The sequence below is a fragment of the Candoia aspera genome, chromosome 6, assembly GCF_035149785.1.
Source record: "Candoia aspera isolate rCanAsp1 chromosome 6, rCanAsp1.hap2, whole genome shotgun sequence".
Lineage (NCBI taxonomy): Eukaryota > Metazoa > Chordata > Lepidosauria > Squamata > Boidae > Candoia > Candoia aspera.
In genome coordinates, this window is record NC_086158.1 from 73,056,010 (window position 1) to 73,074,216 (window position 18,207).

Consider the following 18,207-nt stretch of genomic DNA (forward strand, 5'->3'; position numbering starts at 1 on the left):
TCAAAAAAAAAAAAGTAAAGATCAAGTATTCTTCAAATCAAGCTTGACCCCTGCATGAGCATTTGGCATGAGCATGTAAGTGTCTTCCCATTGCCTTCTTCCAGGATGTTGTTTTAATTCCCAGGATAACCTATTGCCCTGGCATTCTCAAATAATGGATATTTAATAGTATGCAATCCACTATTACATTGTTTAACAGGAATATGGTAGCATGCTAGATACTATAGAAATCACTTCTGACAGAAGCTGAGTTCAGGAATAATGATTAGCTAGAGTAGGAATGGGGTCTGGAAATTGGAGGAGCCACTAATGTAATGCTACATTATTTATAAATCCAAGTGCATTTCATAATATTTAGCATTTACATAACATATTTTGAAAGTGCTCAGATTAATTCACCTATATAGTATCTTGGATGCTCACAATAGCCCTCAGATGCAGGACTGAGACACAATGATTAATTTGAGGCCACGTTCATGATTGATTTGAATTAAGGATTTTTCAATTCATCACTAAAGCTTTTAATAATTACATTATCATGTATTTAACACTGGAGCAGAACATTGCAGAAAGAAATTAAAACATCATCCAGATTTTTTGGGGGGTAGTCGCCTAAATTCTTCATGGCAGCTGTTTATTCTACATTACAAGTATATTAAGATTTTATGCTAGCACTTGGCCATGTGTAAGCAAGTATGCCTGAATGCCTTATTAACATGTGACCTTGGATAACAAATAAGCAACAATCATAATACCTCAATTGCAGTAAGTTGAACAACAGGTCTAATTCCTTGTGGTACCATATAAAGATTTGGTGCTCGTTGAGAAGGAAGAATTGGGAGATTGGTGCCACCCTGTTTAAAGATATGGATACATGTTTCTATAATTTATAGTAAGTCCATACGTGGATATCATCTCATCAAAGAACCTTAAGTCCAAAATAAGTAAGTTTGTTTTACATTACCTTTTCACTCAGTATAAGCTCAGCAGCTAAAAGAACATCTCCAGAAGCCTTGCCCCTATTCATAACTGGATACCAAAGAAGTTTTGGATTGATATCAATATCTGGGTTCAATTTTACCATTGGAGAGCAAGAAGTTCTTCCAAGAAACTCATCTTTGCCCTGAAATCCAAAATAATAAAATTATCATACAGTATATCTGGCATCATTAAACTAATCTGAGACATAAAAAGCTGGTACCTACCACTTGGTCATTGTCAAAAAGTTCAGCCACCACCTGAGGAGGGTTTTGTGCTACCATTTGGGGTTCACCATAGATTTCAATTTCATCAAATATGATAGTTTGATCCCAGGTTGGGTTCAGCGTTGAATGGATAATCTCAGTTGTTTTGCTTCGATGGAGGAATGAAACATGAGCATATGGATCTGAAAGAGTACAGAAAGAAAATACCGACATACACATATTTATAGTTGCATTTTTCCATATTTATATTCTCTCTCTTTTTGCTTTAATTAACAATCTTCCATATCACAAGCAGCCCTAACCTTGGCACTGCTTCATAGTAAGCCACAGTGGGTAACATTTTGGAGTTAGACAGACAATGACAGGGAGGCCCTTATAACACAAGTAGGCAAAGCAAGCAGTTTCTGTTTGCTCTTTTTAATTTTTGAGTAGATGAAATTGTGTTTGAGCTATTTGAAGAGTTACACCACAGTTTTGTGCCATTTCAAACCTCAAAATGGCAGGAAATGTACCATCATGTTACTGGAATACAGGGTCCGTTCCCTGCACTAAATCTTTAAAAATACTTTACTTTTGAGTTTAAAATTGTAGCCAAAGCACAAATCAGACTTTTGATCAGAAAACACAACAACAAGGTTAAGGAGCCTTCTACATTGGTTACAGCAATTGGGGAATAAAGCTGTAGTGATTCTTTTCAAAATACTAATGACTAGTACACTACTTAAAAGTGTTTTATTGTGATTTCCCAACTGTGGTTGTCATGTGTCATTTGTCATTTTGACATGTTATTGCTTGCTTTGCTTTGTTTTTCTGTTTAGCATTATTTCATGAAATACTGTATGATGGAAAGGACATGAAGATGAGCTTTATGTCTGAAATGACTGAATAGAAGTTCAGTCACAAATTCAATTGGATGCTTTTATATGTTTGACCGCTCTGTCTCCAAACCTCAGTGGTGCACTTCCCCACAATGTCAGGCAGGAAACAGAAAAGAAAGTGTGTGTAATCTCTAAACTAAGCTTCTTATAATAAGACAAAGAACCTCCAGCCCTAAGTTCCCAACAAGAAAATGGTCCTGGAGATGTAGACCTACTCACTTTGCATCATTGTCCCACCTACCACTGCCTTTGCCCCTGACATGTAAAGGGCACCCCATGGTTACTCCTTCAATGCAGAGTTTCCAGATCTGAGTGGAAAAGAGAGAAGGTTCCCATCCTTAAAAGCTTTCTGGCTTCTTAACCACTTCATATGCACTGCAGTGAAAGGTAATAGTATGCAGTGGACCCCAGAATATCCCAATTCCTGGGATTTTTCATCTAAGGGACAAATTCAGTGACTTAGGACTCTGGTGAAATCATGACCTCTAGTTCTTGGAGGCCAAAATAAGTTTTTAAAAACTGGCTGTCACTTGAAGGAAGTTGCTTCCCCTGAAACAATGAATTCAAAGCATATATAACGTGGGGACTACAGTAAGAAAAGAGATAGTATAGAAGTTGTTTGAAGGAAAGAAATAATGACTGTAGGAGGGGTTAGACAACTTTCTACCCACTCATTTGGCCTCACAACTGTATTATTTCTTGCCAATTTGGGTTTTGTTGTTGTTTATTCGTTTAGTCGCTTCCGACTCTTCGTGACTTCATGGACCAGCCCACACCAGAGCTTCCTGTCGGTCGTCAACACCCCCAGCTCCCCCAGGGACGAGTCCGCCACCTCTAGAATATCATCCATCCACCTTGCCCTTGGTCGGCCCCTCTTCCTTTTGCCTTCCACTCTCCCTAGCATCATCATCTTCTCCAGGGTGTCCTGTCTTCTCATTATGTAATGTCTATCTTTAATCTTGACATCTCCCCAATAACCACATCCAATTTGCCCTGGCTCATGGATCTTACATTCCAGGTTCCAATGGTATGTTGATCCTTAGAACATCGGATTCGCCGTTCACCACCAGCACCTTCGGCTGCTAGCCGTCCTTTCGGCTTTGAGCTAGCTGCGTCATCATGTCTGGGGCTAGTTGAACTCATCCTCTGTTCCTCCCCAGTAGCATTTTGACCATCTTCTGACCTGGGGGGGTCTCATCTTCCGATGGTATACCGACATGACTCTGGTTGTACTGATCCATTTAGTTTTCACGGCAAGACTACTGGGGTGGGTTGCCATTACCTTCCTCAGGGATCGCATTTAGTCTGACCTCTCTGTCATGACCTTCCCGTCTTGGGTGGCCCTTCATGGTTTAGCTCATGGCATCACTGAGGTGCTCAAGCTTCAGCACCACAACAAGAGGAGAATGAATTTAATTTAAGGTCCAGATTGGTTCTCAGGCTACTAAATCATATATGTTTACTATCATTGGATTAGCAGTCTGGTGGAAAATCTGCTTATTTCTCCTTCACAAATCTTTGCAAAATCATCAAGGTTACCGTTCTTAATCCTTTTAGGGCATAGAGGCATTTTTAGCAAACACCACAAAATCATCAGCTACAGAAATAATGCTGGTTGCAAACATGAAATGCATGAATGACCTGAGCTTGCTTTCTGCCGAACAAGGCAGCCTGTAGGGCATCGTAGGCATCTTACTTTAAGAATAAATACAAGGGGACTTGAACACATTTTTTATTATCACAACATTTGCTTTTCAGATTACTGTTGTGCATACAACCATTCTTTCATATATTTGCATGAGAATGACATCCAATAGTTCATGATCAGCTCTTCCCTTTGCAGCTGAAACATCTCCACATAACGTCCTGCACTGATCTAGCAGGAATCCAAAATTTAGTTATTTATAGCCTTCCCTTTCTTCTGAAGTAGAGGCAGATGATTACAGAGTTTTAGGCCTACTATTAAAAAAAACCCCTCTAAAATCATGAGGGGCCTCTGAAGAAGGCTTCTGAGGGGGAGGGGGGTATCATTTCCTGTATAAATTGTGATGATCCAGTATCATTCAAAGGGCACTGAGAAATCATCTTTCCCTAATGCAAGAGATCTAATGGGCAGTGCTATACATACTGTTATTTAACTTTTTCTGGATCATTAGAAAGACTCAATAAAGGCCTCAGTGGGCCCAAGTTTATCTAGACAAGTCTTTCTTTAAAATAGCATAATTTCCCCTTGGAAAATGTTTATGGTCCTATGATTGATTGATTGATTGACTGATTGATTGATTCATTCATTCATTCAATTTATATAGCCGCCCATCTCAGACGAGTGACTTTGGGCAGCTAACAATAATAAAAGCAATCAAACAATTAAAACAATACAGAAAATTACATATAAATACAGCTAAGAGATCTTAAAAACCATCGGTGTCAGCACAACCATGAAATTTATCTCTGTGGGTAGGAAATAGAGTATAATTTTAGAATGAAAACTGACTGGACATTTGAAAAAGGACTGAGTGATTATAGCTTTTAAAAACTAATGAAAAATCTTAAAGCTGTGATTATCACAATCTACATAGGATTTAAGCCTAAACAGAAAGTAATACATTCTACATTACATATGTTGCGCCATTTTCTAGGCTGAACCAAAACCAAACAGGTTCAAAACTACCACAAAATGCATCTTTCAATTTAAAATCTTCCAAGGAAAAGAAAAAGATCTTGCATAAGATGCAGCTTAATATTCCTGATTACAGCTTAATTCCCCTTGTGATTCTGCTGATATTTTGTTTTCTTGTCCTACATTTATTCCAAAGGATGCTCCTGGCAGAGACAACTCAGCAGCTGGGAGGCTGCAGAAAACTGGGTAATCAGAAGAGGTTCTGACTACTATTAGCTAAATCTTTTGCCTGTCATTGCCTGAGCAATTCTGGTCCTTGAACAGGACAAGATATCAGAAGATCCCCAGAAAAGAGAAGCAAAAGGAGGCACAGCCCTATGAAACGAAGGATTGGAGACTAAGTATTGAGAATAAGAGGCTAGAGCAGTGTTTCCCAACCTTAGCTGGCTGGGGAATTCTGGGAGTTGAAGTCACACATCTTAAAGTTGCCAAGGTTGAGAAACATTAGGCTAAAGGGTAGTGTTAGCGAGGAATTAAAACAGAAGAACACCAAAACTCAAGCATGGTGGCACTCTATTAGTAATAGTGTCCCTAAAGAATTGGACCACAATATTTGAAGGAATACACTGAATATTAATCTGATTATTAATATCCATTAATGTTTCCTTTACATCTTTCCCCTGGGAGCTGTTCTTCTTGATTGAAGTACTACAGATGTACACAAATGTTGCTTCCATTTCCATAAAGTAAAGAAAGACCTTGCATGGGTTGCTTTTTTTCTTTTTATTTAATTTTTTATTCCCTTCTTTATTTTATTGTTTGAACTGATTGACCAAAGTTCTTCTGATATCCAGTGGGTTATAAATACTTCAATGAATATACATCACTATTAAACAATTAGCCAAATCTTTGACTAGTCATAATATTCTGAAGAAGAGATGCTCAAACTATTACCATTACTGATCAGGTTATTTGCTATAGAAAGATACCAGAAAAAGATACAAGTCCTTTGAATTTAATAACTCATCACTTCTGTTCTGCGTACCTGAAAAACTGTCTTTATCCAAAGCCATAAGATTTCTTGCCTGATAGATGTAACATCGAAGGTGGTAACTAAAAACTCCTAAAACAACAAGAAAAACACAAGTCAGTGTAAATGAAACAACTTTTTGTGAGTGTATGGGCCTTTGAGTCAGTGTTGACTCCTGGCAACTACCTGGACAAGTCCTGCAGTGTTCTTGGCAAGATTTCGGAAGTGGTTTGCCGTTGTCTCCTTCCTAGGGCTGAGAAAGAGGGCTGGCCCAAGGTCACCCAGCTGGCTTTGTGCCTAAGGCAAGACTAGAACTCACAGTTTCTATAAACTTACTTTTGGTCCTTCTCACTAACCTCTTTATTCTGTCTATGTTGGTATGAGTTTCCATATCATTCCCCCATCCATATTTTGTATGCTATAGTTGTCAATAATTTCCAATTTCTATTCATTGTTTAGCATACTATTGGTCTTCATTAATTGTATAGTAATACAAGTTAAAGGCTGCTATTTTCACTGTTCAGTTAGGCTGAAGATTGCTGGAAATTTCAATCATTCTCTTCATTTGTTATTGCCACAAATAAATGTACCAATCTGGTCTAACAATATGCTATATCATCATCTGGCATTCTGGAAAACATGTGAGAACAGCTAATACGTTTGCTATTTCTCATATAGGCATTGTCTGCCTCCAAAGTCCCACATGATGTCCTTGGATTGTAAGTTACCAGGGTGTTGAAAGAAATAGCCAACTAGGACAACTTCTATGAATAGGATCCAAGATGGAAGTGTAGTAAAATATTAATAAGCGCAAGGCTGGTCATGTGGGATATACCTACATTTTGGATTAGATTCCTTAACTGATCAAATAAATGGAAATTAACATTTCTTGATTATTTCTATCAGTGTATATTTTGAAACAGTGATGTGAAATACAGTTTTATTCTATGGACAAGTTGATTATTAACTAAAACTTGCCACAAGCTAAAGTGGAGCAATACATTTCTACTAACCCAAGGAACAGAGTAGCCTCTGAGGACTGAATGACATTAATGGATCAGGGTTAATGATTTGGACCTCTTCCTGTTTGGACCTCTTCCTGTTCTCACTTCATTCCATTCCTTTTTGTGCACTGCCCATCAAGGGCAATTTGGCCTGGAGTTCAAGGCCATATTTGAACTTTGGGAGACCTTACATCAGGCCTGTGGGTCAGAGAGTCTTCTTTCCTGGCAGGAAGAGGCCCTGTTGACTCTAAAAGGAGTATTAGGTATGTTTGCCGCCTTGAGATAGTTAGATAGGTATGATAAAAATATAACAACAACAAAAGAAGTTGTGAGAAAACCAACGAATCCTTTGGCAATTCAAAGACCATCACTTTGAATAACCAATTTTAATTGACTTACTGTCAAAGTTGCAAGAAACAGTTGGAGTGTTTGCACCAAACATATTTGTGGCTGAATCTGTGGACTTCTCAGAAGTTTGGTCTCCATCTTCGATGGTAATATCTGCTCCCTACAAGTATATAATTATTCAGTGTTTATAAAGCGCTTAGCTTAAATGCATAGTTCAATACGGTCTTTGTTATCAGGCTTACCAAGTAAAAACACAATAGGAGAAGGAGAAGGAGAAGGAGAAGGAGAAGGAGAAGGAGAGGGAGAGGGAGAGGGAGAGGGAGAGGAGGCAAATGCAGGCATCAATTCTTAGCTACAGGGATTCCTAAAATTAACGATGTCAATGGAGACTTGACTTGATGGACCAGATATTCCTTGAAATAAGACTTTTTTCTCAACTAAGTCAATATATAATACTGTCTATATATAGACAGATAGATAGATATTTACATTGGGATCTGAAATTAATTATATCTTCTTATTCCAATGAAATGGAGAGAAAAATTCACTTCTCAGAACAGAAAAGCATCGACCACTGTTTCAAAACAATACTCACAATCTTGTTGCAGCACTTCCTACCCCCCCAAATGAAAAAAGGAATTTTAAAAATTTCTGCATCCCTCTCCTACTGTACATATCTGTTGCAGAATATTAAACCACCAAAGCCACAATGTAATAGCTATAGAGGGTCTTCCAGCATCTTAATCATCCTATTAAGAATACTTTCTTGCTATGTTAAAGAGCATCTGCAGAGGGAAGATTGTTAGGACTGTGACAAGGGAAAAAAGAAATGAGAGTCCCTTTCCTATATATTATTGTTCTGATCTTTAGGAGGCCCCACTCCCACCAGTGATATTTACAGTAGCGTGGATGATAGGTGGTGAGAAGGAAATGCAGTGTTAAACTATACATTTAGTTTCACATGTACAGTATTTTGACTCTCAGATCATAGAAGGAAGAAGATTCAAAGCATACAACTTCGGGAGCATAATTGCAATTATGTGTATTATGCTACAGAAACACACAAAGACAAAATTCTAGTTTTTACAAATTCTGTCTTAGTTCATAAGCAGTAATGCTCAGTGCTGTATGAAAACATTGCTTGTTTCAACTGCCATGACACAAACACAATAAGTACAATCCAGCACTTTATAGCCTGTCCTTGTATGACACTTGGAACAATCCCTACCAAGGATTACTTTTTCTCTACAGACTTTTAGTGTTCTGCTGCAGCTCTTCACATATGGTGCTGAGGTAAAGAATGAATTGTGCCACTTTTTACCCACTTGCCTAGTTTCATTTAAGTACCCTTTTTATTGTAGGTTATCCTTGAGGTGATCATTAAATGGTAACAGACAAGGCAAACGATTCTTACGTACAAGAGCTCCTTCAAGCTTAAAGATGGCGGCTGCTCCATGTGTATTGGAGGTAGCCATTTTTCTCCTCCAGCGTCTGCGGCGGAAAGTATCAGAGCTACGCTGCTTCCAGTGAAACTTCCACCCAATCAAAGATGAAAATTCCCACCCTTCTTGATCCTCATAGGATGTGGTTTCCTAAAAGACAATCACAAAAATGCAGTTCCAATTTGACAAAACATAGAGTTAACAGCTCTGTAAATAATCACATCTTATTTTCTGACTATTTTCTACATGTTGCCCCCTCCATTCTTTTCAACAAACACTAATTGTTGGCTGCAATTTCTTTGTCTTACCTTTGATGTAGTTGTTTGGTTTGGATCTTTTCTGCGTTTCCGAACCAACCTTCGCCTTCGATGGGTGTGATACATTTTTTCTGCTGCACCCCAGGATCTTGGTTTACTGTCAGGAGGAATGGTAATTCCATATTCCCAACCTCAAACAACACAGATGAAATATATATTTATTGGTCATTAAAACTGGACTCTCCTTCCATAGTCAATATGGTAGCTACTGAAACTGTGATTCACAGCCTAAAGTTTAAATGTTTTATTATGATACAGCCCTCATCAATTTAATTCTTTGGTATTATAATTTCTCTCAATGGATTGCTTATCCCTGTGTCTTGCACATTTCCTAGGTAACTCAGATGAATTTATTCACATATTTATTTATTTACACAATGATATAGCTACCTAAGGTGACTCTGGGCAGCTACAGAGATGAAAGCAAAAGGAATAATACAATTTATAAAACAAAATACAAAACCCCCAACGTATATCATGTGCCTGGGGTTGAAAAAAGAACATTTTACTTCATCTCTAAAACAGTAATTAAACAACCAAGCAATGGGGCTTGCTCAGTCTCCCAACCCAAAGGCCTTTAATGCCTTAAGAAATGCCAATAGGGATGGGGCCCTCCAGATCTCTGGGAGAAGGCTGTTCCACAGGCCAGGCGCTGTGACAGAGAAGGCAAGATTCCAAGGTCCTACAAGTTGGCGGAACTAACAGACAGGACCTGGAGCAGGCCAACTCTGCTGGTTCTGGTGAGGTGAGCAGAGACGATGGGAGACAGGTGGTCCTGCAAATAGCCTGGCCCTGTGGCATGCAGGGCTTTATAGGTAATACCTGAAGCCTTGATATATTGTCTGTTTTCTAAAATACTTAAATTGGAATGAAAACTGGACCCAAACTATTAGTGTTAACTATTTTTCTGAGAGACAGTGTTATACTTCAGTAAACAAAATCAAATGAGCATAGAAGAAAAAGCCTAAATGTTTGTACTTACATAAAATGTCTGCACTATTTTTTTTTAATAGCTAACATATCCACTCCATGCTGTCACTACTTCAGAAATTCCCCCCCAACTCAAATACTCCTAGCTTCTGTTTGAAAAAGAGAAGTCTGGGGCTGCAAAACATCTGCCTGCTGTTAGTCCATGTCTGAAAACATTTTCCTCATTAATATTTTAAATACTTTGATTATATATCAACAATCCCCATTGTTCTTCCTTCTATCCACTACTTGTTCATTCTGTTCCACATTATTTTTACACACGCATACACACACACACTCATAAATAAATTTATGTTGCAAGATGGGGGCCAACATAAACACAGTTCAATAAAAAAACAAATCAATCACAATAATAATAGAGTGGCAGCCAAGGACAGCAACAGTCAATACAAGTAACATCCATCTCATAAATAGACACACACACAAACACACACACAAAACACAACACACTAAGTATGGAAAACAGGCAAAGCATGGCTTCTGGAAATCTTTCCAACAACTTTACCATAGTGGACATAGTATGCATCTGTATTTTCTGTGGAATGAAGTAATGTATTCCATCTTTGTCTGCATGTTTTTCTGCTTGCCCCTCATGTAGTGTTTGTATGTATGTATGCACTGGGAAGCCCAGAATGGGCTGCGTACGCTCCACTCTGGGTCATGTGACCCGAAGTAGCAGGAAGGGGGCTTAGAATGGAACAGCTGTCAACATTCTGAGGCACTGACCAATTGAATCTCCAGTAGAGATGCATTGGGGGGGGGGGGTTCCTCCATAACTCCAGGCCTGATCTGCCCATTTTTGAACCCAAGCTTTCTTTTGTCATTTTCCCTGCCCACATCAAATTTGTCTTGTCCTGTTCTGTTTTCAGAGAATTATCTTGATAACCGTCAGATGGACAGAGTCCTGAGCCCCTCCATATAACTTCCTTCCAACATCCTGTTGGGTTGGAAAGAATAAGAAACAAAAACAAATGCATATTACTTACAAAGGACACTATACAAAATACTTCTGAGTTGATCGTTAAAATTCATGCAACTTTGGGGTGATCCAACAGGGATCTAGCTCATGTTTGGTTCCAAACAAGCTTGCCTAATTTTTTCCAAATTTTTCTCATCTCATATCAGCCAACTTCCATAGGACTTTTTACATTAACATTTGAAATATAAAGCAGGCTGTTAATTCTAATACCTTTTTCATCCACTGCTCTGTTGATGTCATATATCCAAGCATCATCATCCCACATCCAACCAAGAGGACAGGTTATTTCACCTGGTGGTGGGCCTTTTTCTCCATTCTTTGAAACATAAAAAGAAGCACTCTCAGAATCTTCTGTCCACATGCAGCAGAACTATATATGCACACATCAGGGAAGTTCAGGGGGCTAAAAAAAATCAAGATAGTGTCTGCAGCGCATGATGCACATAAAAAAGGGGGCAGGATTTCAATCACATGAGCGTGGCCACCATCTTGACTTTTTTGATCCCCTCTTTGGGGAAGCCCCTACATGTAATAATAACTCATTACAAAGTAGATCCCCTGAAAGACCACTAATTTTATTATCAGATGTGAATGGGGCTCCACTCTGCAAATTTATGTCACAGTACGCGGTGGCGCTGCGGGTTAAACCGCTGAGCTGTCGATCGGAAGGTCGGCGGTTTGAAACCGCGCGGTGGGGTGAGCTCCCGTTGCTCGTCCCAGCTCCTGCACACCAAGCAGTTCGAAAACATGCAAATGTGAGTAGATTAATTGGTACCGCTTCGGCGGGAAGGTAACGGCGTTCCGTGAGTCATGCTGGCCACATGACCCAGAAGTGTCCTATGGACAACGCCGGCTCCAAGGCTTTGAAACGGAGATGAGCACCGCCCCCTAGAGTCGGACACGACTGGACTTTACGTCAAGGGAAACCTTTACCTTTACCTAAATATTTAAACTTCGAAGTGCTCTAATACTATTGCCTGAGTCTGATGCATCAGACTAGCAAGGTTACCCTTTTGAAATTAGGAACATTCATGATAGAACAAAACATATTCACAGGTTTGCTGCACTGCTTTCAAAACTACAGTTCAGATCAAACTGGCTTATTTCATTTGTCTTGATAACATTAATCAAAATACTTCTCTTCATGACATATTTATTTAAAAGTAAAAGTTCAAGGCTAAATATTTGGCTGCGTTTGGCTTTTAATTAATGCATTATTGTTTGGTATATTGTTTTCTGCTACAGAAATTAATGTCACCATGGTGAAGAGGTTGAATTTAATTGTCCTCAATTTGGGTGTTAAAAGCTGTATTGCCTGGGGGAGGAACCTTGCCTGGATTTGTTTTAGTTTCAGTTTCCTTCTTTCTACACAGTCTCTTCCCGGTGCTCTCTGAGCGCGCGTGTGAACTCACAGCTTGTAAAATACGTTTTTGTGCTTTCTGTAAATACATTTATTTTTATAGAAATGCCTGGTGTGTGATTTTTCTGATCTCCTGGGCCAAATGCTTTCCAGCATTCTGCCACAATTATAATATAAGATGCTGGTCTGGAATTTCATATAATGAAGCACAGCATAGAAAAGTTTTAAATTTTATTTCAGGTCTGCACAACAATAGCCTGCCAAGAAAACAGGCCTCAGTGGCCAAGATTTGTGGTCTGCCAATGCTTGTGTTTGTAGTACAAGGATACAAATATCCATGCATACGTGTTTGTATTTCACCCACTACAAGGTTGCACAGGCCTGTTTTACAAATATGAAACCAGGTAGGTATTTAGATTACATTTTAATTTTATTTTCCTACTGGTCTTCGTAGACCAATACGCTTAGATTCTTAGGCTTATTCTGGTTTACTGTGAAAAAAGGGGGGCTTGCACACTTGTTCTCTTCTATTTCACTCCTCCTGTTGTACAACTGGAAGCAGCAAACTAGGATTCCCAAACGAGAATTGTAAGCCAGCAATAGAGTTATGTGCAACTTGTTTAAAGATGCATACATGGTCACTGGATGCACAATTCATTTCAGGACTTAGTGATGTGTATTTTAGTTTGCATGCACATTGCAATTTAAATTCTGTTTTACACAGAAATAATGTCCTAACAGTCAGGAATCATGCTGAGACGAGGAATAGGTCTCTAGTGTTTATTACTGCTACATAAGACAGAATCCTAACAAACTGAAGAAGCGTGGGAAAAACCCAGACAGATAAACCCCAAAAGTCAAGGTGGGTCTGATCTGTGTCTCTTTGAACGGCTGCTTAATTCCTCAGTACTACGCATGCGCTTTCCCCCCTGGGTAGAGGCCCCCTCCTGCTCGCCATCAGTACTCATGACAAATAATAATAATAACAATAATAAAAACAGCTTAAATGTATATCCTGCCTTTCCTCCAAGAGCTCAAAGCAACATTTCCTCCACCAATTCTCCACATAATCCAGCAAATAAGTCTGGACCGAGAGATTAAAAACTGATCCAATGTCACCTGGAGAGCTTCCTTGGCTGAAGGGGCATAGACAGGATGTTAAACATGGTTGGATGAACAAACCAGTGTTCAGCATGCTAAGCCATAATGGAGAGATCATACTCTGCCAAAATAAATAAGCCGTATTATGGTTTAGTATTTCAGAGATTGGTTTATAGCTTATACCTAGGGAGGCCCCATGGGACTGAAGAGAAATTGCTGTTTACTTCAGGCAGATTTCCATCTGGCCACATCTCCTATTCCAGAGTGTCTCTGTCTCTCACTAGGCCACCTATACCTGGAAAAAAAAGCTGCAGCCCTTAAAATTACTAAATCATCAGAAACAGCTCTTACCACATCTGTATAACTCTCTTCAGATGTCTTCCATTCTCCTCCAGGATAACGACTCTCATTTTGAAATACTTCATCAGTAAATTCAGTATGGCCAGCATCTGCTTCTGTCAGCAAGCTGGGGAGTGGGACAGGAGAATTCATGCTATTATCAGATAACAAGGGATGTGCAAACAAAGACAGTCCTATGGTATAAACCAGGGTGCATCTTTCTGTTTGAGGGGCTTTGACCAGGTTTTTAAAAAAATATTTATATTATCTATTTATATTTATTAATTTAATGTTATTATATCTATTTTTAATTTTTTACCAACTTTTTGGGATAATAACATTAACTAAATCTGCAGTTTTACTTTTTGACAGTAAATCATGATATGATGCAGAAATTTGGTACCATAGCTCCATCTACTGAGGAAAAAATGCTATGGTTCTTTGCTTTAGAATAGGACATTTGGGAACAGAAAATGTTAAACCAGATAGAATTAGGAGGAGAGACAGAAAACTAAGTGGGGGGGGGGGGGAAAGGGAAAATGGTCCATGAGAGGGGGATGAAAAGTTGAGATAAATTTAGAAGAGCTGAAACGGTGAGCAGATAGAAGAACCTGGGGCAAAATATCTGGGCTGAGTTTGATCAAGTTATTCCCAAGGAAGTGGGCAGGGTCTTGGGTTGTTGAATACTGCCACCTGTTCGGCCCATATTCCTCCTGCTTGGTCAAGACCTTAATGGCAGCATAATTCTGCCTCCTTCTCAGGAGCCAATCACTGAACCACACAGCACTGGACAATTTCATCCAGTCTCCAACCTTCCCTTTCTGGTTGTTGAGAAGATGGTAGGTCCACAGCTGGAGGAAACTGATTATCTGGGCCTGCTGCAGTCAGGTTTCAGGCAGAGATACAGCACCAAGATGGCATCTATCATGCTTGTGGATGATGGTGGGTTTGGGATTGGTGTAGCGCATCCATCCTCGTCCCTACATGAAAACGCTGGGTGAGGTCATCTGTCAGCATGGGTCAAGTATCTGTCAGTTATATATCTCTGTCCCAGGCTATCCAAGTGATGCAATCAAGGTGTTTTTCCAGGGCCTGGAGGCTATACAGGTCTGGATGGGGAAGAACTGGCTTTGGCTCAACCCTGAGAAGACTGAGTGGCTTTGGGTTTTAGTGCCCCCCATACTTAGCGATTTGCTAGGTTACATTCCTCCAGGGAGAGCTGATGTACAATCTGGACTCCTAGACTCACTGTTCCTTCTTGAGGAGCAGGTGGCAGTTGTGGCCAGGACAGCCTTCACACAAATACATGTTGTACACTTGTTGCACCCATTCCTAGATTGGTAGTTATTGCTCATGACACTTACGGTTTGGTCACCTCCTGATTGGACTGTTGCAATGTGCTCTATATGGGGCTACCCTTGAAAACCATTCGGAAACTTCAGCTGGTCCAGAATGCAGTGGCATGTACAGTAATAGGCACATATGGTACTCCATGTAACACCACTGCTGTGTAAGCTGCACTGGCTCCCAATAGGCTTACAGATACAATTTAGGTGCCAGTTGTCACCTTTAAAGCTTTTCATGGCGTGGGGCCAAGTTATTTGCAGAAACGCCTATCCCTGGTGGTTTCTACCCATCCCACCACCAGGCTCAGTGGGCATGTTCCAGGTCTCTTCAGTGAAGCAGTGTTACCTGGTGGAGCCTAGAAACTGTGCTTTCCCTGTCATGGTCTGTTATGAAACAGCTTTTCCCCAGAAATATACATGGCCCTGATCCTATTGGCTTTCAAGAGTGGTAATGGCTAGGCTTTTCTCCCAGGCACTGGAGCTCTGGCAAGGTTGTGTGTGGTTTATGGATATGACATTTTAATGACATTTTTATGGGGGGTACCCAATTTTTATGGGTATGACATTTTTTATGGGGGCCTCAACTTTATCCTTTTTTAAATTGATTTGATTTGATAATTATGTTTTTATCCTTGTTCGCAGCCCAGAGTTCCTCTGGCTGATCATATACCATTGTTTAATAAATAAATAAGCAGCATAGAAGAGAATAATTGGTTAAAAGCAGAGGAGAAAATTGGAGGAGGCAGTGGCAGTGGGCGAGACCTAAAATTCTCCACAGAGGAGGAGAGTTGGGAGAGGGTTGACCCTGGGAGGGAGTGGACCCGGTACATGACTGAGCTGGTTGGGGTTAGAATCAGAGAAAACAGGTAGGAAAGGTAGGCTAATATGATGGTGAGGGCAGCAAAAGGGAAGGAGGAGAGGATGCCAAAAAGGGAATTGGTGGATAGCAGAGCATGGTGGAACGGAGGGGGCTGACATGCGCTGCTGGAAACATCCAAGCAACAGGCAGGCTGCTCTGGATATTCTGCCCATTCATATATGGTCCATAGGCACAGTTTTTAGGGCTCCTAATATAAATCTTCTCAATTTGTTTAGGCATTTGTATCTTTATACAGCAGGAAGTTTGGAGAGGGAAAAAAGTGGATGTTTTGCTCAGGAATGAAACAACTTTCCTGAATGAAATACTTTCTATCTATTATGAAGGAGTAATTCCACTACAGTTAATAAAAGTAGGAATATGGACGTATAGCATCTGCGCAAGACTCAGGAGTATGCCTCAAAACTGGAGGTATGCACCTAGCTCCCACTTTTCTATCTTATCATAGATTTCATAATCAGTGAAGATAAATACATCAAAAAGTAAATAAAATGTTATTAAAATGCTAATTGAGAAAACATAATCCTTCCTTCCATCTGCTGAAAGCTGTGGTTTCAAAGGGATTGTTTGTTCTGTTGGTCAAGTTACATTCAGTAGATTAATTTGATTCAGCCAAGGTCCTTTTCTGCCCTATGAAACTTAAATTTGCCTCTGAAAGTCTTAGCATAGTTAGTAAAGCTCCCTGGGATGCAATATAGCCATCTGGCTTCTCCAGTAGCATCAAAACAAGCTTGCGCACATCAGCCTTCTTCTCAACATTCCTAACTTAAGGCAGCCTTTATCCTGTTACCTCCCCTTGTCCATAAACAGCTTTACTCAGGAGATTTTAATGGAACTGCATTGCAATAAAAGTCAGCATTTTCTTGCTTTCCTCTCTTTCTGCAAAAGTCATGAACTTTCCTCCAGTGGAAGTTACATAAACTTTCCTCCCTGCTCCATTTTATGAGAAGAATCCAAGCCAAAATCTGACCTTCTTTCAGGATCAACGAACCAGTCGTCTTCCCACTCCCATCCTTTGGGAGGCAAAAAATATTCTCGTTTCAGTTTGATTTTTCCTGTGACATCCGAAAACTTGTGGCGGCCAACAAGCCCTTTAGTCCCCCACTTTCCAAACATAAGCGCTTGGTTTTCATACTGTTGCCAAGAAAGTAAATACAACTTTAGAAATTTAAATCAAGCTGTACACTGTCAACATTTCAATGCCATCAAAACGAAAAGTCAGGTGCATGTTTGTAACTTCTTTATACTCAGACATTTCCTCCATCCCAGTCAATATCATCCTTCCAGCCTTTCCCAATCTGACCCCCTCCTGATTACTCCCTAATTCCTAGTCAGGGGGTTTCCAGGTTCTTCTTTGTCTTCCCATCTCCTGCTCCCTAATGCATCTTTTTAAAATTGTAGACATCAAAATCAGATCTTGGAATTTTTCTGCATACACAGAAAATACATTTTCATACCAGGTATGAATTGCACCTCTTCCCCAGCCCAAGAAAGGTTCAGGCTTATACATCAATGCTCAGGGAACTTCCCCAGCAGACATACCTTTTTTTTTTAAACATAAAAATACACCTTCCTTCCACATTTCTCTCATCACCTTACAAACTGTTTGAAAATCTCCTAATAATATTCATTGGCTTTACAATGATCTCACTGTGTTCATCACAGGCCTGTGAGTAATGTCAGGAGAAGCCCTAAAACTATTTTCAAAAATAAAACTTCTGGGATTAATTAAATATTCATGAAAATCATGGAAGAAGCCAAGGACCAACTTTGCTGGCCTCACAAATAAAGCCTGGGCAATTATCTAATGAGCCTAAAGGCACAGGAACCTTTGCAGAACTTTAGCTAAGGAGAGGCTTTAGGATTATAGAATGAATGAAAATTTCAGCACATTCACAAATCTCTCTCACCCTCTAGTGACAGCAGTAGATCCAAATATGACCCACCTGTATGGCCTGCAGATCCCTATAGACCACCCCCCAGCCACATTTTTGTGGCCTGTAGAACTCTCCCTCTTAGATCTTTCCCCTGAATCCAGGGGAAACTGTTAGCTTTTGGGAAAAAAAATAGCTGAATTTATGTTCTAGTACCAAACTTGCTTATCCATCCCATGCTGCTCCAGAAGAGCTGAGGTTTCAGACCCATCTCTGGTGATATTACTGCATCACTAAAAAAAGTGCAGTCTTCAACCACAAAACATTTACCTGCCATGGATAACAGGTGTGTCTGAGCTGTACCACCTGCTACCTTCAAAATCAGGCTCTGGGCTATAACAGGCTGAAACAGGTCCTTTAATTCAAAACACTGGGAAGAGGGGTTTCATGAAAAGCTATGAAGCTGTACAAAAGTTATCTATTACATGGCTTCTGCT

The 18,207-nt window shown here is 39.8% G+C and overlaps 1 protein-coding gene across 1 annotated transcript in view; it reads right to left on the reverse strand.

The window, feature by feature from the left end:
* Positions 1–18,207, reverse strand: part of MYOF (myoferlin) — a 107,323-nt gene that overhangs the window by 26,080 nt on the left and 63,036 nt on the right. Inside the window, exons 26-35 of the mRNA XM_063307394.1 lie at positions 16,807–16,970; positions 13,626–13,740; positions 11,024–11,129; positions 8,836–8,975; positions 8,504–8,677; positions 7,137–7,245; positions 5,749–5,826; positions 1,206–1,387; positions 965–1,123; positions 756–854 (exon numbers count right to left, since the gene is read on the reverse strand). Coding sequence (XP_063163464.1) covers positions 756–854; positions 965–1,123; positions 1,206–1,387; positions 5,749–5,826; positions 7,137–7,245; positions 8,504–8,677; positions 8,836–8,975; positions 11,024–11,129; positions 13,626–13,740; positions 16,807–16,970 — 1,326 coding nt within the window. The remainder of the gene's footprint in view (positions 1–755; positions 855–964; positions 1,124–1,205; positions 1,388–5,748; positions 5,827–7,136; positions 7,246–8,503; positions 8,678–8,835; positions 8,976–11,023; positions 11,130–13,625; positions 13,741–16,806; positions 16,971–18,207) is intronic.